General features: G+C 46.3%; 1 protein-coding gene across 1 annotated transcript; it reads left to right on the forward strand.

Annotated features, from left to right (window-relative positions):
• The first annotated feature begins 1,689 nt into the window (after window positions 1-1,689).
• On the forward strand, window positions 1,690-15,789 carry LOC129632128 (major allergen I polypeptide chain 2-like). The gene is made up of 5 exons (XM_055553560.1): window positions 1,690-1,813; window positions 2,143-2,279; window positions 9,133-9,266; window positions 14,198-14,382; window positions 15,585-15,789. The coding sequence occupies exons 3-5, from the start codon at window positions 9,191-9,193 to the stop codon at window positions 15,681-15,683; spliced, it is 360 nt and encodes a 119-aa protein (XP_055409535.1). The 5' UTR covers window positions 1,690-1,813; window positions 2,143-2,279; window positions 9,133-9,190; the 3' UTR covers window positions 15,684-15,789.
• The last annotated feature ends 282 nt before the right edge of the window (window positions 15,790-16,071 follow it).

Here is a 16,071-nt window from a genome sequence, read left to right on the forward strand (position 1 = left end):
GGAGGATAGTTGCTTTACAATGTTGATCCAGTAGTTAAGAGGCTGTCTTCCAATGCAGTGGATGTGGGGTCTTCTTGTGGCAGATGTAGGAAAGATCCTTGTAGCCTGCAGGGTTTTCTATAGCTGTGGCACAAAGGTCTCTGTCATCCCATGGAAAGTGGCATCTAAGTTCCTTGATCAGGGGTCACACCAGCATCCTCTGCATTGGAAGGCAGATTCTTAACCACTAGATCACCAGGAAAGTCTCATCAGTGTCTCTTTGCATTTGGAGCTTTATTAGTTATCTTGGACTTGGCTCTAATTTTTTCTCTCAGACAACTAACCAAAATCGTTTAGGTATTTCTGTGACTTATTATTATTCCTTCCACGCCTGTCCTGAAGGAATCTAGAATGGGCTAAACCCTCATGAATTGAGCATGGAAGATGCTCCTAAGACTGGGCCAGCCCTGTGTGTTTGCTCAGAGCTGCCTCTGTGGTAGAACTGGTGATGATGTGAAGCTGGGCTTGTCCTGCTCTCATCTCCAGGGCCTCTTCACCTGGCTGTGTTGTGTTGACCATGCTAGTTTCTGTGCCCCAAATGCCCAGATACACAGGCCTCTGTACAGCTCTGCAGGCTTTACAAGGGGGGCCTATTTGCCTATTAAGTAGTGAGTTTGCTGTTACCTCAGTAATCTGGAAACAGACAAGATGAATCCATGTGTGTGTTTTCTATCATGTCCTTCTGAGTGGAAGATGTGTTTCTGTCATCTATCTTATCTGTCTCCTTAGGATCTGCTGAGCTCTGTGGCTTCCTCGGGTACCTGCTTGGGGCACATGAAAGAACATCTGACCCTTCCATGGGAACCCGTTCATGAAGAAGCCTGGGTTTGAAGCCCCAGCTGGGTATCCTGTGTTCTGAATCCATGAGCATGCCAGCATAAAGTTGAGTGTAAATATGTTATACCGTTGGACCTGTATTCAATATAGTAGAACATATTTTAAAAGTATTTTTAAGGAAACTTCAAAGTATGATGGTAACACTGAAGCAGTGGATGTATCTCTTCAGGTCTTCATATTGCAGTCATGAAGGCAAGCCCTGTCCTCAATTATGGCCTGCTTCTGGCCTTTTCCTTGCTGGAGGCTTGTCTGTTTTGCAGCCTCTATCCTGCCACCCAGATCTTGCTCTTATCTCTCTATGATTTTCTGGTTCCCAGGTCTTGATCCATGGAGCAATGTGTGCTTCAGCCTGAATTCCCCCATTGATTCCTATGGTCTAGGGTTGGGGTACACCCTCAAAACACCTTGTCCCAGCTGACTGAGAATATCCCATTGCAAGGTCCACAGAGAAATACATGGTCAGAGAGCATCTCCCTCTGCCAAACAGGTTTCTCTTCTCTGTGTAGGGATGATCATGTACTCTGTTATGCCTCTAAAGCTTCAACTATGGTATCCCTCTCCCTTCTACCTTCTGTCTTTACTGGGTATCTTTCACTTGAATTCCTGGCTTTCCTGATTAGGGAGATGGAAATAGGACACCATGAGATTTGTGTTCCCAACAAAGGTGACCCAGACACAGGGGCTTGGGAGCACCGAGGTAATTAGGAAGGTGATGTCAGTTGCCCAAGTGAGGAATCTCCTAGTGAACTTCCCAGTGGTTTGAAGGAGGGCAGGGAAACCCACTCTAGTATTCTTTCCAGAAGGGTCCCATGGACAGCAGTACCTACTGGGCTCCAGTCCACAGGGTTGCAAAGAATCAGACACAACTGAAGCAACTGAGCACACAAGCACCAGTAGTTCAGCAAGTTCCCAGTTGCTGGAGAAATCCACCAAGCAGGTAGGGGAGATGCAGGAGTTTGAGGAGGGGAGTGTCTGCAGTGGGGGATTATCCCACAGCTACAGGTAAACTCAGGTTGGCCTAGGTGAAAATGAAACAGGGCTCCTATGATCTAAAGGGGAAGTCATGTGAGAATCAGAGATCCAAAGCCACAGGTTTTTTAGTTACATTTGCAGCTATCTGAGGTTTGGATGTCAGACAGAAAAGTATTTGGGAGAAATCAGATGCTGCCTTTTCTACTAACCCCAGGTTAGATAAGGGTGCTGGAGATTAGAGGAAGGAAGGGAGGGGGGGGGGCAGTGGGCAATATGGAAGTGTCTTCCCAGCAGACCCAGGAGTTCTGTGCAGCTGAGCAAGAGCCAGGATACAGATTGTGTCTGTCCCAGGAGGACCAACTGCCCCGCACTCATCTCCACCGAACCTTTGGACAGGTCCCATCACATTTGTACATTCACTGGAGAGCAGGGTGAGTTTCTATCCAAGACATTGTAAGAGGCACTTTACTTCTCAGGGTGGCATTCCTCCTTCCTGAAGGCTTGGGGCTTTCACATCAGTTGGGTAGGGGTGGGATGGAATACACATCCTGGGTCAGATGAGAAGAAGGGTCCCTGCGCCAGGACCTCTTCATACAGGCTCAACACACCTTAACTCCCACAGAGGCAGGTCTCCATCTTAGAAGTGCCCCCAGACAGACCCTGGTGGGGATGTAGTGGTGGGCAGAGACAAGAGCCCGATATTACTCTGGGTAAGGAGACCTCCCCCGTGTCCCCCAGGCTCGCTCCACAGGGAGAAGCAGCAGCTCTTGATCACCTTGGGGACCTGTCCTAAGCCTTCTCATCATGAGGACCTTAGAGATTCCCCGTCCTAAACCCAGCCCTGTGGCATAAGCCCAGCAGACTCGGACCTTTAGGGAAGCTGTTGGGTGGGAAGAAGCTCTTAGAGATGGGGTGGTGTCAGGAAAAAAGAATGAGACAGCATGAGCACAGGGCCCTGTGCATGGGCAGGCAGCAGAGACACAGGAGGAGCAAGAAACCCCAGGCCCCTGGATGTCCACTCTGAATGTGAGACTCAACTCACAGTCTGTTTATGTGGAAGTAGCTGAGTCCACAACTGGGGGTTGGCATTAGGATAAACTGAGGTCCAAAGAGTGACAGAGTTCAGCATGTGGACCTTGACCCTTTGTTCTTCCTCTCCTGTCAGGCAATTAGGACAAGGGCCATTTGTCAGTCATTATTTTAGTTTGGCCTTACCCCAGACTTGGAGACTGGAGGGAGTTCCATTTTTTAAATGGAAATCAGAGGCCCAAAGAAGGACTATAATATGTGAACAGTCATAGGGTGATTTAGCTGAGCTCATCTCCCGAGCATGGACGGGTGGGGAAGGCTGTGTCTCTTCAGCAGGAGCTTTACCCTCTCTGAGCCTCAGATCCTCCCTTGTAAGATGAGGATTATTACTCCTATGCTTCAGGTTGCTGCAAGGCTGAAATTTGGTGGAATATGCTCATGATTTGTGGGTCTTGGTGACAGAAGTGAACACACACTCTAGCAGATGTGACAGAAGTGATCAGACCCTCTAGCTGATGCAATGATCATTACCCAGGCTCCACCTGTTGAATGTGTGGAGGAGCATCTGATAGCACTGAAATCCAGCTGTAGTGGGAAGGCACACTGATGGTCTCCACTGTGGTTGTGTTCCCTCCACCCCCTCTCTGAAGTCAAAGAGTAAGCACTCTCCTGTGAATTGCAAGGCTTTTTATTGCTGGAATCCTCTATAATCAGACACCTGGATGTGGCAGGTTGCTGACATGACTTAGGGATCAGGTAAGTGGCTTCCTTGGGTGCCTGGCAGGGACAGTTCCATCAGCAGAGAGAACTTGAGTATATTTTATTCTGTAAGAGAAGATGCATAAACCTGGTGAGGCTTCAGGGTTCCAAGAGACATGAAGCTGCACTGAACACAAGGGAAGGGTCTGCGGAGAGAGGCCTCTGAATGTGAGTGGGTTAACGTGGATACATCCCAAAGAGTCTTCCTCCAATGGGACAGAGACTGTGTGGTCTCCCTGGAGGGCTGAGGGCAGTCTCCCGGAATAGAATGGGGGACACTGCTGAAGACCACCTGGCAGGGCTCAGGAGTGACTCCTGGAAGTCGTCAGGGGTGAGTTGATCCCTCTCTGCTTCCTCCCTCTGGCCCTTGGACACTTAGAGGTGAAACAGCTGCTTGTTCCACCACCTTTATGGCAGCAAAGATTCACCCTGACCCTCGACTCTGAGCATCTCAGGCCTGGGGAGGGCAGGAGGGCAGCTTTTGGAACAGCCTCCTCTTAGGGTATGTGTGGCTTAATGGCCCTTTGGCATCCAGGGACCAAGGACATATGTGGGTGTTTGGAGAAACGAAGTAGGTCCTTGAGGCACTGGAGCAAAAACGGATGTTTGTAGAAGAGAAGGTCTCAGTAGGAATGAATTGCAGCCGAGTCAGGTTCCTGTGCTGGAGAGGCTGGAGTCAGGGAGGCCAGCACTGAGGCCCTAACTCCAAAGGCAGGTGGCACCACAGAATCAGCAGGGCCTGGAGGGTCCCAGGCCTGTGACCAGGCAGAGCTGAGCAGTCAGGGCCAGCTCAAGAGCTCCAGGGCTGGACTGAATCTCCCTCCGTGACCCTTCCCCACCCTGTGGGTGTTGGCCACATTCTCTCTACATCCTAATTCATGAGGATCTTTATCCTCCCAGGTTTCCAGGGAAGGGCCTGGGTGGAAGGATATGGTCTCCCCACCTCCAAGTGCCCTGAATAGGGCCCTGACATCCCCGCCTACCTCCCACACACACCCCACAGGCACATTCACACACAGCCTGACCCACCAGAGCACTGAGAGCATCCTGCTTATCCTCTGCTGTCAACTTCTCATCAACACAGCTCTTCAGGGTATCGGCTGTTTCCAGTACATCAGAGTTTTGGTTATACTTTTCAACTTGTTCAATATAAGCCTCATGGCTTCCCGATATGAACAGGTCAACAGTGTCCCTCAAGGCTGGGCAGATGTCATCACACTCTGAAACAGAAAGATAAGGGGACACTCCCTGTAAGGCACTCATCAGAACACCCTATTCCCTTCCTGCTCCTGAGAGGCTCAGTCCTGCCCTTGGGAGGTGTCAGAACGCTTGGGGAGCCCAGGTCGCAGCCACTCACTTCCGTCCCCGATGAGGAGCAAGGCAGCGCAGAGCACCAAGAGAGCTCCAGCCTGCGTCATGGTGCCGGTGGCAGGTGCTCCCTACTCACTTGGAGCCCTTTTATACTTGTGCTTGTCCTCACCCCAAGGGACTGTGTCACATGCTTCCTTTTTTCAGGAGATTCTGCCAGGCCACAGTGTGAGGGTGCACGGGGCTGCACAGAAAGAGCTGTGTGTGTTGGCAAGATGCTAGTCCTTGAGTCCACAGAGGGCACTGGCTCAGCCTCCTCCCCACTGGAGGGCTCTGTGGGAGGGGCAGCTGACTCAGGAGTATTAACAACTGAAAATCCCCAGGGTGACCAAAAAGGATAAATATGTTCCCTATAATGCCTCCTGAATGATGGCCGGTGGGAGCATGTAAGAACATATGACCTTGAAGAAAGATTAGTGTGGACTCGTGGGTTTTGCTTAGGAATGGTCTCACAGGGAGTAAGTGCCAGGCAGGCTGGAGCATGAGCCCTGAGCCCCTTGTCAGGCTCTCTGATGGCTCCTGCCCTGCTATTATCACTGTGCCTTGATCTTGTCAGTGGCCTCTGTTGGGCCAATCTCCCAAATCAGTTATAGAGCCCTGAAATCTCTTGTATGCTCTGCCCCAGAAGTTTCTAGTTTTCTCTTGATCTAGACTTGACACCTGGCTTTGATAGTACCTTGTTCTACACAGGAATATTTTCTGCAGCCTCTCCTTCTTCTTTTTAATTAAACTTTTTTTTTTGGATTGGATTATAGCCAGTTAAGAATGTTATGATAGTTCCAGGTAGACAATGAACAGACTCTTCTGTATGTGTGCACATTATCCATTCTTTCCCATAGTTGCCTTTCATCTAGGCTAACACAAAACAATAAGCAGAGTTCCCTGGGCTCTACAGTTATCCTTGTTGGTTATCTATTTATTTAAAATTTATTTTTAATTGAAGAATAAATGCTTTCCAGGGTTGTGTCAGTTTCTACCATACATCAACATGAATCAGTCAGAGGTATACACATGTCCCCTCCCTCTTCTACCTCTGTCCTACCTCCCAACCCATCCCATCCTGTAGGTTTCACGAGCACCAGGCTGAGTTATCTTCTCTATGCAACAACTTGCCATTAGCTATTTCTTTTACACATGATAATGTATGCATTTCCATGCTGCTTTCTCAATTCATCCCACCCTCTCCTTCCCCCACTGTGTCCATAAGTCTGTTCTGTATGTCCACATCTCTATTCCTGCCCAGCATATGGGTTCATCAGTACCATTTTTCTAGATTTCACATATATGCATTAATACACAACATTTGTTTTTGACTTTCTGACTTATTTCACTCTGTATAATAGGCTCTAGTTTCACCCACCTCATTAAAACGAACTCAAATACATTCCTTTCTATGGGTTCGTAATATTCCATTGTTATGGGTACCACGATTTCTTTATCCATTGATCTGCTGATGGACATCTAAGTTGCTTCTATGTCCTAGTTATTGTGAATAGTGCTGCAATGAACATTGGAGTACATGTGTCTTTTTCAATTATAATTTCCTTAGTGTATATGCCCAGTAGTGGGATTGTTTGGTCATATGATAGTTTCATTTCTAGCTTTTTAAGGAATGTCCATAGTGGCTATGTCAATTTACATTCCCAGCAACAGTGCTAGAGTGTTCCCTTTTCTCCACATCTTCTCCAGCATTTATTGTTTGTAGATTTATTGATGATATCCATTCTGACTGATGTGAGGTGATACCTCATTGTAGTATTGATTTTCATTTCTCTAATAATAAGCAATGTTGACCATTCTTTCATGGGTTGATTAGCCATTAGGATGCCTTCTCTGGCAAAATGCTGTTTAGATCTTTTACCCATTTTTAATGTATTTTCCTCTGATGTTGAGCTGCATGAGTTGCTTGTATATTTTGGAGATTAATCCTTTGTCACTTGCTTCATTTGCAATTATTTTGTCCCATTCTGAGGGTTGTCCTTTCATCTTGTTTAGGTTTCTTTTGCTGTGCAAGAGCTCTTAAGTTTGAATGGTTCTCATTTGTTTTTTTTTTTTTTTATTTCCATTACTCTAGGATGTGGGTCATACAGGATCTTTTTGTGATTTATTTTAAAAAGTTTTCTGCCTGTGTTTTCCTTTAAGAGTTTTGTGGTTTCTGATCTTACATTTAGGTTTTTAATCCATTTTGAGTTTATCTTTGTGTATGGTGCTAGGCAGTGTTCTAATTTCATTCTTATATGATACATGTAGCTGACCAATTTCCCTAACATCACTTATTAAAGAGACTGTCTTTTCTCCATTGTAGCTTCCCTCGTAGTTCAGTTGGTAAACAATCCACCTGCAATGTGGGACACCCCAGTTCGATTTCTGGGTTGGGAAGATCTGCTGGAGAAGGGATAGGCTACCCAGTCTAGTATTCTTGGGCTTTCCTTGTGGCTCAGCTGGTAAAGATTCTACCTGCATTGCAGGAGACCTGCTTTTGGCCCTGGGTTGGGACGATCCCCTGGAGAAGGGAAAGGCTACCCACTCCAGTATTCTGGCCTGTAGAATTCCATGTACTGTATAGTGCCTGGGGTTGCAAAGAGTTGGACACAACTGAGCAACTTTCACTTTCACTTTCACATAGTCTTTCCTACCTTGTCAAAGATAAGATGCCCATAGGTGTGTGGGCTTTTTTCTGGATTTCTATCTTGTTCCATTAGTCTATATTTCTGTTTTTCTGCCAGTTGCATACTGTCTTGATGAGTGCAGCTTTGTAGTATAGTCTGAAATCAGGAAGATTGATTCCTCCAGCTCCATTCTTCTTTTGAAAGATCTCTTTGCCTATAAGGGGTCTTTTGTGTTTCCGTATGAATTGTGAAATTTTTTGTTCTAGTACTGTGAAAAATACCATTGGTAAGTTTATATAGATTGCATTGAATCTGTAGATTGCTTTGAGTAGTATAGTCATTTTCACAATATTGATTCTTCCCTTCCAAGAACATGGTATATCTTTCCATCTGTTTATGTCATCTTTAATTTCTTTCATCAGTGTCTTATAGATTTCTGTATACATACCTTTTGTCTCCTTAGGTAGGTTTATTGCTAGGTATTTTATTCTTTTTATGTCAGTGGTGAATGGAATTGATTCCTTAATTTCTCTTTCTGAGTATTCTTTGTTAGTGTACAGGATTGCAAGGAATTAATGTATATTGATTTTGTATCCTATGACTATACAAATAAATTCACTGATTAGCTTGTTATCTTTACTGTTATCTCTAGTATCTTTAGCATCTTTACTTTTTTCTACATATAATATCATGTCATCTGCAAATAGTGAGAGTTTTACTGCTTCCTTTCCAGTCTGTATTTCACCATTTCTTTTTCTTCTCTGTTTGCCATGGCTGGACTTCCAAAACTATACTGAATAATAGTGGTCAGAGTGGGTACCCTTGTCTTGATCCTGATCTTGGAGGAAATGCTTTCTGTTTTTCACCAATGAGAACAATGTTTCCTGTGGGATTATGGTAGATAGATTCCTTCTATGACAATTTTCCTGAGAATTTCTATCATAAACGGGTGCTGAATTTTGTTGACAGTTTTATTGCAGTTATGGAAATTATCATGTGAATTTTATGTTTTAATTTGTTAATACAGTGCATTACATTGATTGATTGGAATATATTGAAGAATCTTTGCATCCCTTGAATATACCTGACTGGATCATGGCATATGATCCTTATCTATTTTCAATCTCGTGGTTTGTACACAAGCATCCCAAACTCCATAACTGTCCCTTAACCTCATCCTTCCCTCTAGCAATCATGAGTTCATTCTCTAAGTCTGTCATCTTTCTGGGTTGTAAATAAATTCCTTTGTATCTTGTCTTTTTAGAGTCTGCATATAAGGTATGTCATAAGACGTTTCTGCTTCTCTGACTTATTTCAGTCAGCAAGACAGTGCTTAGGTCCATCACTTTTTGCAACCTCTTTCACCTCTTGAGTGTCTCTGTACTGTTCCCATGATCACTTCTTCACTTGAGAAAAAGCCAAGCCCCTTCTAGATCATAACCTCTGGGCCAGTTGCACAACCAGCCCCACATTGCTGCTGCCTGTATGAACTTATCCATGCCTTTCTCCCCTCCCTCAGTGCTTCCTGTCTGCTCCTTGACCCGACCAAGTGTGGTCCTGCAGCAGGGACTCTGCACATGGAGCCCTCCCAACCTGGAAGGCTCTTCCTCCAGTGGCTGCATGATTCGTTCCCTCATCCTCAGGTGTCTTCAGGTAACACACAGCACAGACTTCCCCAACTATTGAGCTCAAATATCAAAGCAGTCTGCCCCTCTCTTACCCCAATGGCCATCTGTCTTCTCCCCCTGCTTAAATTCGCCCAGAGCACTTCTTCCCATGGGGTCACTGTCTTTCACTCCCTCTTAGGTGATGAAAAGCTGCAAGAGAGCGATAGCTGTGCTGTGTGCTGCTGCATCCCCAGGACTAGGAGAGGGCCCAGCATTCATTAGATGTTGCACACTGTTTGTTAGAATAATGGCAGGAATATTCCATTTCTCTGGAGTTGATAAGCAGGAATATCTTTCATACTACTTACTGTAAATATGTTTATGAACATTGCCTTGGATTAATAAGGTAAAGGATTCAAATGTTTGAAGTCACATCAAGTAACCTTTCTCTGGAGGCATCTGGCTGTCCCTTCTCTGAGGCACCTGTGGCAGATTAATGTTTGCTGAAGAGCTAATCTGAGGTTCGGACACATAGTGTGACAATAGGCAGAACCTTGTGCCAAATAGGATTCACATCCAGTAACTGGTCTTGGCAAAGAGGCACCAAGTACTGAGCTGCAGTGTCAGCTGACCTCTGTGCAGAGACTCCTTGCCATGGTTCCTGCTGCCTGGGGTCCACCCCTCTGAAGGTCACCTCAAGAGGGCCTCAGGTGGCTGTAGGTGTGAGTTAAAGTTTCCTGGGCAGGAAGGTGAACACCACATGGCCCAGGCTGCACATGTTGGCTCTTTGTCTGTGGTGGCAGGACTTCTGTGTGGTGAGACAGCTGCCCATGGATCCCATGTCTCCTGTCCTTGAGAAGACACTGCCCCCAAATGGCCTCCGCAGCTCTATGAGGAGAGGAACCAGGGCCTGGAGTGCTGAGTAATGCCAGTGGCTACTATGGATCCATCCCAGTGCCCTTTCAAGGATGCCACAGGGTCCTCTGAGACGTCCCTAACTATGGGGACATTTGGTGACATCAGAGTGAAGAGCTGGTTAGGGTCAATGTAGGAATGCTGCTGATGTAGCCGTGTCCTAATGCAGGTCATTGTCGTTGTTGTTGCTTTTAATGTATTTTAAATTGGAGGATATTATTTTGCAATAGTGTATTGCCTTCTGCCATACAACAACATGACTCAGCCATAAATAAATCAATTCTGTCTTGAATAATCCCCATCCTCCAATACATATCACCCCTCGAGGTTGTCACAGAGGACAGAGTTGAGCTTCCTGTTTCAAGCTGTTATTAGTAAAATTTTAAGTTGGAATAATTTTAGTTTTATGGAAAAAGTGCAAGTATTTGTCAAAACTGAGAGACAACATTGGAACCTTATGACTAATGAAGTGTTAAGTTTATCTGAATTTCAGCAGCTTGTCCATTAATCTTGGATTCCAGGATCCTATCCAGACCCAAAACTCACTGCATTCACTATCATGTGTCCCTAGTGTTCTCTGCTCTGTGGAGTTACTCATTCTCTCCTGGTCTGTCATGGCCTTAAGAGTCTTGAGGAGAACTATCAGGGACCAGGGATGGTAGAAGGCCCCCAAGCTAAGTTTAGCTGCTATTGTTCTGATACTGTCGAGTGGGGTTCAGACTTTGGGTTTCGAGGGAGACACCACACAGGTGAAGCTCCCTTCCAGTCCCCTTACATAAGGATACATGTGACAGCTGTGTGCCTTACCACTGGGAATAATCAGCCTTGATTAGCTGATTATTTGAGTTTGTCAGGTTTCTGCAGTGCTTTCCTCTCCTCCTCCTCTTTTCTTTGGAGACGAGTTCTTAAGTCTAGCCCACACTCAGGGAGGGTAGGGCAGTATGTTCATCCTCCTGGAGGGGATAGTCTATGGCTGTTATTCGGGATGTTTCTGTAAGGAATGGTTGCCTCCTCTCCCACATTGATTTATTTAGACAGCAATTTAGGCAATATGGATTCACACATATTACTTTATACATTGGTTTATCATTGAATACTGTTACTTATATTGTCTGTCAAATCCTTTCCAGTTTGGCCATTAGGAGATTCTCAGGCTTCCTTCCAGTGTTTTCAAGGGCCATCTCTACCAGGGTCCAGCCCCAGCAGGATCTATGGATTCCGTCAGGAGGATGGCATTGGTGAATAGGGAAAGTAAAAGGGGAGAGAAAGAGGCTTAATCTTCCTTGGTTTACACAGAAAGCCAATAAAGCTCCTGACATGGAACTTGCTCTGTTCACAGAGACTGCAGGCGCCCTCTCAGTGGGGTGAGGATGCAGGACGCCCTCTCCCCAGTGAAGACGCAGGGTGCCTTCCCGATCGGGTCTTAGAAGCCCAGGCAAAACTCAGAGAGCCCCTGTGTTCCAAGTAGTCACCCTGAAAGAAGCACAGAGAGAGAAGAAGAGAGAAAAGGAAAAAAAGAATGACACGGGGAGACTGAGCTTTGGTGAGCAAGGCCCGTAACTTTATTTTTAAAAGGAGCTTTTATACCCTCAGTTGTACATAGATGAGAATGTAGGGTCCAGAGTCATGCAGGGTCAGCAGCCCTGACCCTTGTTGAGACCAGGCTTTCTTTCTGAAAACCTATCATATACAAAGGCTTTAGGTGATTTACATCATCTTCTGGCCAGGAGGCCTATTAACATTTTATGACTCTTTGTTCTGATAAAGATTAGTTAACCAGAAAACTTATTTTCTCTAAAGGTAATTTTTCTAAAGTTTGGTGCCACTCTCCAAAAGCACTAGATAAAGTTGCATTCCCATAGGGCAAAGGTGCAGTGCGCTGTAGCAAGGAAAGAATTTATTACCTCAAGGGTCTAAAGTTGTTAACACCAAGGCCACTACTTATTTTTCTATATACGAACTATATTAATTAATATACTCCCAGGGACACAGTGGGTAAGGGATATGGAAACTTGGCAGCAAGCATTGACTCAACAATGAAATCCTTCACCAATTCTATTCTAATAATTACTAACTCCTCAAAAGGCTCTATATTGTTAGAATGTTTTAAGCTTCCTGTGCCTCTCGTGGTTGGGAGGCTGTAAACAATCACATGCATAGCTGTAAGAGTCCGGATAAACCTGTCATGCAAGTTAGAAAGCCATCTGAGGGGTTTGGATTGAAACACTCCTATTGTGCCCAGGAGGCTTATTAACTAGAGCTCTAAGTTGATTTCCTTCAGAGAAAGGTGGTCGGGGATAGCCCCCCATTAATGTCAGAGGAGTTGGTGAAAGTCATTAAAATAGTAAAACAGACAGATTCTGGTTTTGGGGTAGATGCTCAAGCAGGTCCAGGGGGTCCCTCAAGTCTTGATTCACCTTGCCCGTCAGGTCTCTCCCGCATGACCTTGTCATGGGTGGGCTCTCCCGTGCTGGCTCCCAGCACATCTCAAATGGTTTGTCCCAACAAACTGCTTTCCTAACGTGGAAGGTTGAGTTTGACTCTGAAAGAGTTTTCACATACAGACTGCCACCTCTGATCAACCCAGCCCTCTGGGCCTTAGAACTCCCATCCACAGTGGCCTGTAGGGCTGTGCATCTCAGAGTCTACCCCAGGAGACAAACCCTCAAACCCACAGCTTCCCCCTGATGTTCCTGGATAGACTGCGCAGTACAAGCACCACCCGAGACCAGGCTCACTGTGGAGGAGGAAGGAAAGCCAGGAGAAATGGCAAGGCTGAAGTCTGCTCAGGAACCAGATGTCTGAAGGGTCTGAAGGAAAGCTGGTGGCATGACCCAAAAGTACAGAATTACCAGCGCCTGAGAAAAGCCACTTGGCCTTAAGTCCTGCAAGTTCCTTGTTGGGCATGAATCAGAGCCCAGGGCTGCTGACCAGCAATGTAAAGGCCCTGTCTAGAGACTGCAGATGTTAAGACATCTGGGGGCTTCAGTAAGGTCCAGCTCCACATTCTTATCTTTAGGAATTAATGTGTGGGGGAAAAGCCAGAATTCTGGACGACCTTTTTTCTACCTTACAGTGTCATAGATATGTCCTTGACATTTTTGTGATTCCATCTGCTCAGTTTGGGGCAGTGCTTCCCTCAGAGCCAGGTTAGGTTGGGGGAAGGATGATCAGGAAAACAGGTGATGGTTGTGGACCAGAAAACAGCATTTGGCTCCAAATGGAGTCACTTAGTTCCACTTGTTCTTTGGCAAAGATACCCCAACATGTCCTCTAAGAGCTCTGCTCTCAGAGTAGGATGATTTTCCACAGCAAATATCCCAAGGGCCAAGAGAGCCACCTGTGCCAGGAGCCTGGCCACAGGCCTGTGATCCAACTGGGAGGGAAGTGGGCTGGCCTTGGTTTATAAAGCCTTGGGCTAGCTAGTGGTTTATAAAACAGGCAAAACCTTGCCCTGAGCAGAGCACTCCAGCTGCTACCATAATGAAGGGAGCACTGCTTGTGCTGGCCTTGATGGTGACCAGAGAACTGACCTTCAAGACACATGAGGGTAGGAAGGAGAGTCTGGATGGCCCCGCTGATCCTTGCTCATTGCCATCTCACTGCATCCTTCCCAGTCCTGTCCAAGCCACTTCTGGGGCAGATTCTGAGGGCAGGTGGCAGATCAGTGCCCAGGAGTCCTGCACAAATTTCCTGAGGCTTACAGTGTTTGAATGGGGCTGGTGGTGTGGACCTGGAAGGGTCATTATCTGTGCAAACCCTGGGGGATAGTTTGTTGGGGGTAGTGGTGCTTAGTGAGATGGAGGAAGCAGGCTGGTATGCCTGGGGGCAGTGGTGAAGGGAAGAGGGGTCTCCAGGCCTAGCCCCTGTTTCTGCTCCCTCTACTGGGAGTTCCTCATAGGGAAGATTTTGTCTGGGATGTAAGCAGTCCTGGGAGAGGGCGGGTCTCTGTGGGAGGTGAGTCTGAAGCTTTGGATGTATGAGTTCCTATCAAGTGTTGGGAAACAGAACCTTCTAACCTGGTGATTCTTTTGACAAGGTGTTTTCTGTCTCTGCCTTCAGTGGAAGCCTGCCCTGTGTTTTATGAAACCCTTTTTGCTGTGAGCCTTGGACTCCCAAGTAAAGCATTGAATGAAACCTTGGATTCAATCGAAGCTAATGAAGCTGAAAAAGCAGCCTTTGGGAAAATCCGGGATTGCTTCGTTGAAGCAGAACCTGAAGACAGGTTTGATCATCTGAAATATAAGGTAACTTACCTTTACCCACACTGACCTTGAGAACTCACATGCAGAATAGTTCATTATGCCACATGATAATAGATCATTCAGTCATGGAATGTGTAATAGAGCTATAAACAGAGAAGCACATAAACATTTGCGTCAACCTGCAGCACCTGTAATATGCAAGCACAGTCCACCTGCACATCCAGCCTCTTGTTACCTAATATGTCCATATCATGTTAATCAGCTCACACATAATAGGGGACTAGTGTCAATGCACTAGGAGAAGTGTATTGAGTCCTGTAATTTTTTTTTCTCACTGAGACGAAGTAGCATTAGAGAAGTAACATTTTAATTTTTGCAGGAAATGAAGCATTCAGCTCTCATACATGTAGCAGTCTGTCATCTCTACTTTAGGAATATTTAAAAGGAACCCCAGGTTTTAGGTCTTCTTCCAGCATGCGACTCCCTGGCTTATAAGCTTTCTGACCTGTGGTCACATCACCTCCTCTTTATCCCTTTTTGATGGCCATTGCTCTGGCTCAGAGCCCCATTTCCACCGACATGGTCTCAGTGCCTACAAGCCAGAAATTCCACTCTGGGGTTTTGGTGCCTAATGCTCCTGTTGCAGTTTCTAGGTAAGTGCAACCACTCACTTGGGCAAATAGTGTATCTCTCGAAGAACCATCTTTTTGCTGTGATTGTTTTTCTTCTGATATAGTATTTGAGATTTGAATAACCTATCTTTGCATATTTTCCTCAAATTGTTAACTCTTCAAAACAAGTGGTTTACCATGATCCAGAATATCATGCACTAATAGAAGCCCCCATGGCACATGGGGCTGTTTATGACACTTGCATGCACCTTCCATCCACCCAGGACACCTGACCGAGGAGGCTCAGGTGTGACCCAAACCCAGTCCTCAGCACCATATTCCTCCTTCTGGATCAGCCCCGGCTGTTCACTGCTGACCCTTGTCATCTCCTCCCCTCCCTGGTGTGACTGGTGGATCTGTCTCCCTCCTGACATCTGTGCCTGGTCTACTAGAGAGCCATCCTCCCCCTGGGGCCTGCTTGCAGCCCCCTTTCCAGTGGTGGGACTGTGGGCAGAGGTTCTTGGTAGGGATGGGGCTGAATCCCTGAGGGTGAGGCGTGAGGTTTTCCTGGGGAGACAGGATAGCCTGGCTGTGGGCTCAGGTCCAGTCCCTCCACCTCCTTCTCCCTTCCAGGTGTCCATCATTTTCAGTAATGATTGCATCAGCTATAAATTGTCCTCAGTGGTGAATGCTGTTAGAGGATTGGCTTCCAGTCTGCTCTCTTTGGTGTGAGAAGCTTTGCTAGTTGTGCTGGGTCTGCACTTGATCTTCCTGCCCTGTTCTCCTTCTGTTCCTGAAGCTGGAATCCAGACACCTTCCCCACCTGATGTGGCCTCTATTAGGCTGAATCTAATAAAAACACTGCAACATTGCTCATTGTGCCCAGTGTCTGTGTTCTGTGCAGGGAGGATGTGAGGCAGGAGGTCTTCAGTGATGGTGAGAAGTGACACATGTGGTCACTGAGAGCTTGGGACCAGGGTTCGACAGAACCTACACCCTGTCCCTGGCAAGCTGTGGGAGTATGGGCAAGTTTGTTGTAACTTTCCAAGTCATTCTGTCATCTGCTACACGGGGATGTTGTGTGAAGACTAAGCAAAATAACAAATGTGTAACCTGTGAC

This window comes from Bubalus kerabau, chromosome 17, assembly GCF_029407905.1.
Source record: "Bubalus kerabau isolate K-KA32 ecotype Philippines breed swamp buffalo chromosome 17, PCC_UOA_SB_1v2, whole genome shotgun sequence".
In the NCBI taxonomy this organism is placed as follows: domain Eukaryota; kingdom Metazoa; phylum Chordata; class Mammalia; order Artiodactyla; family Bovidae; genus Bubalus; species Bubalus kerabau.

What these genes read in the sequence shown, in the direction of transcription:
- LOC129632128 (XM_055553560.1), top strand. Translation starts at nt 9,191, where the DNA reads ATGGAGCCCTCCCAACCTGGAAGGCTCTTCCTCCAGTGGCTGCATGAT. An exon ending in TCATCCTCAGGTGTCTTCAG is followed by an intron (nt 9,267 to 14,197) that starts GTAACACACAGC and finishes CTCTGCCTTCAG; the next exon opens with TGGAAGCCTGCCCTGTGTTT. An exon ending in TTGATCATCTGAAATATAAG is followed by an intron (nt 14,383 to 15,584) that starts GTAACTTACCTT and finishes TCTCCCTTCCAG; the next exon opens with GTGTCCATCATTTTCAGTAA.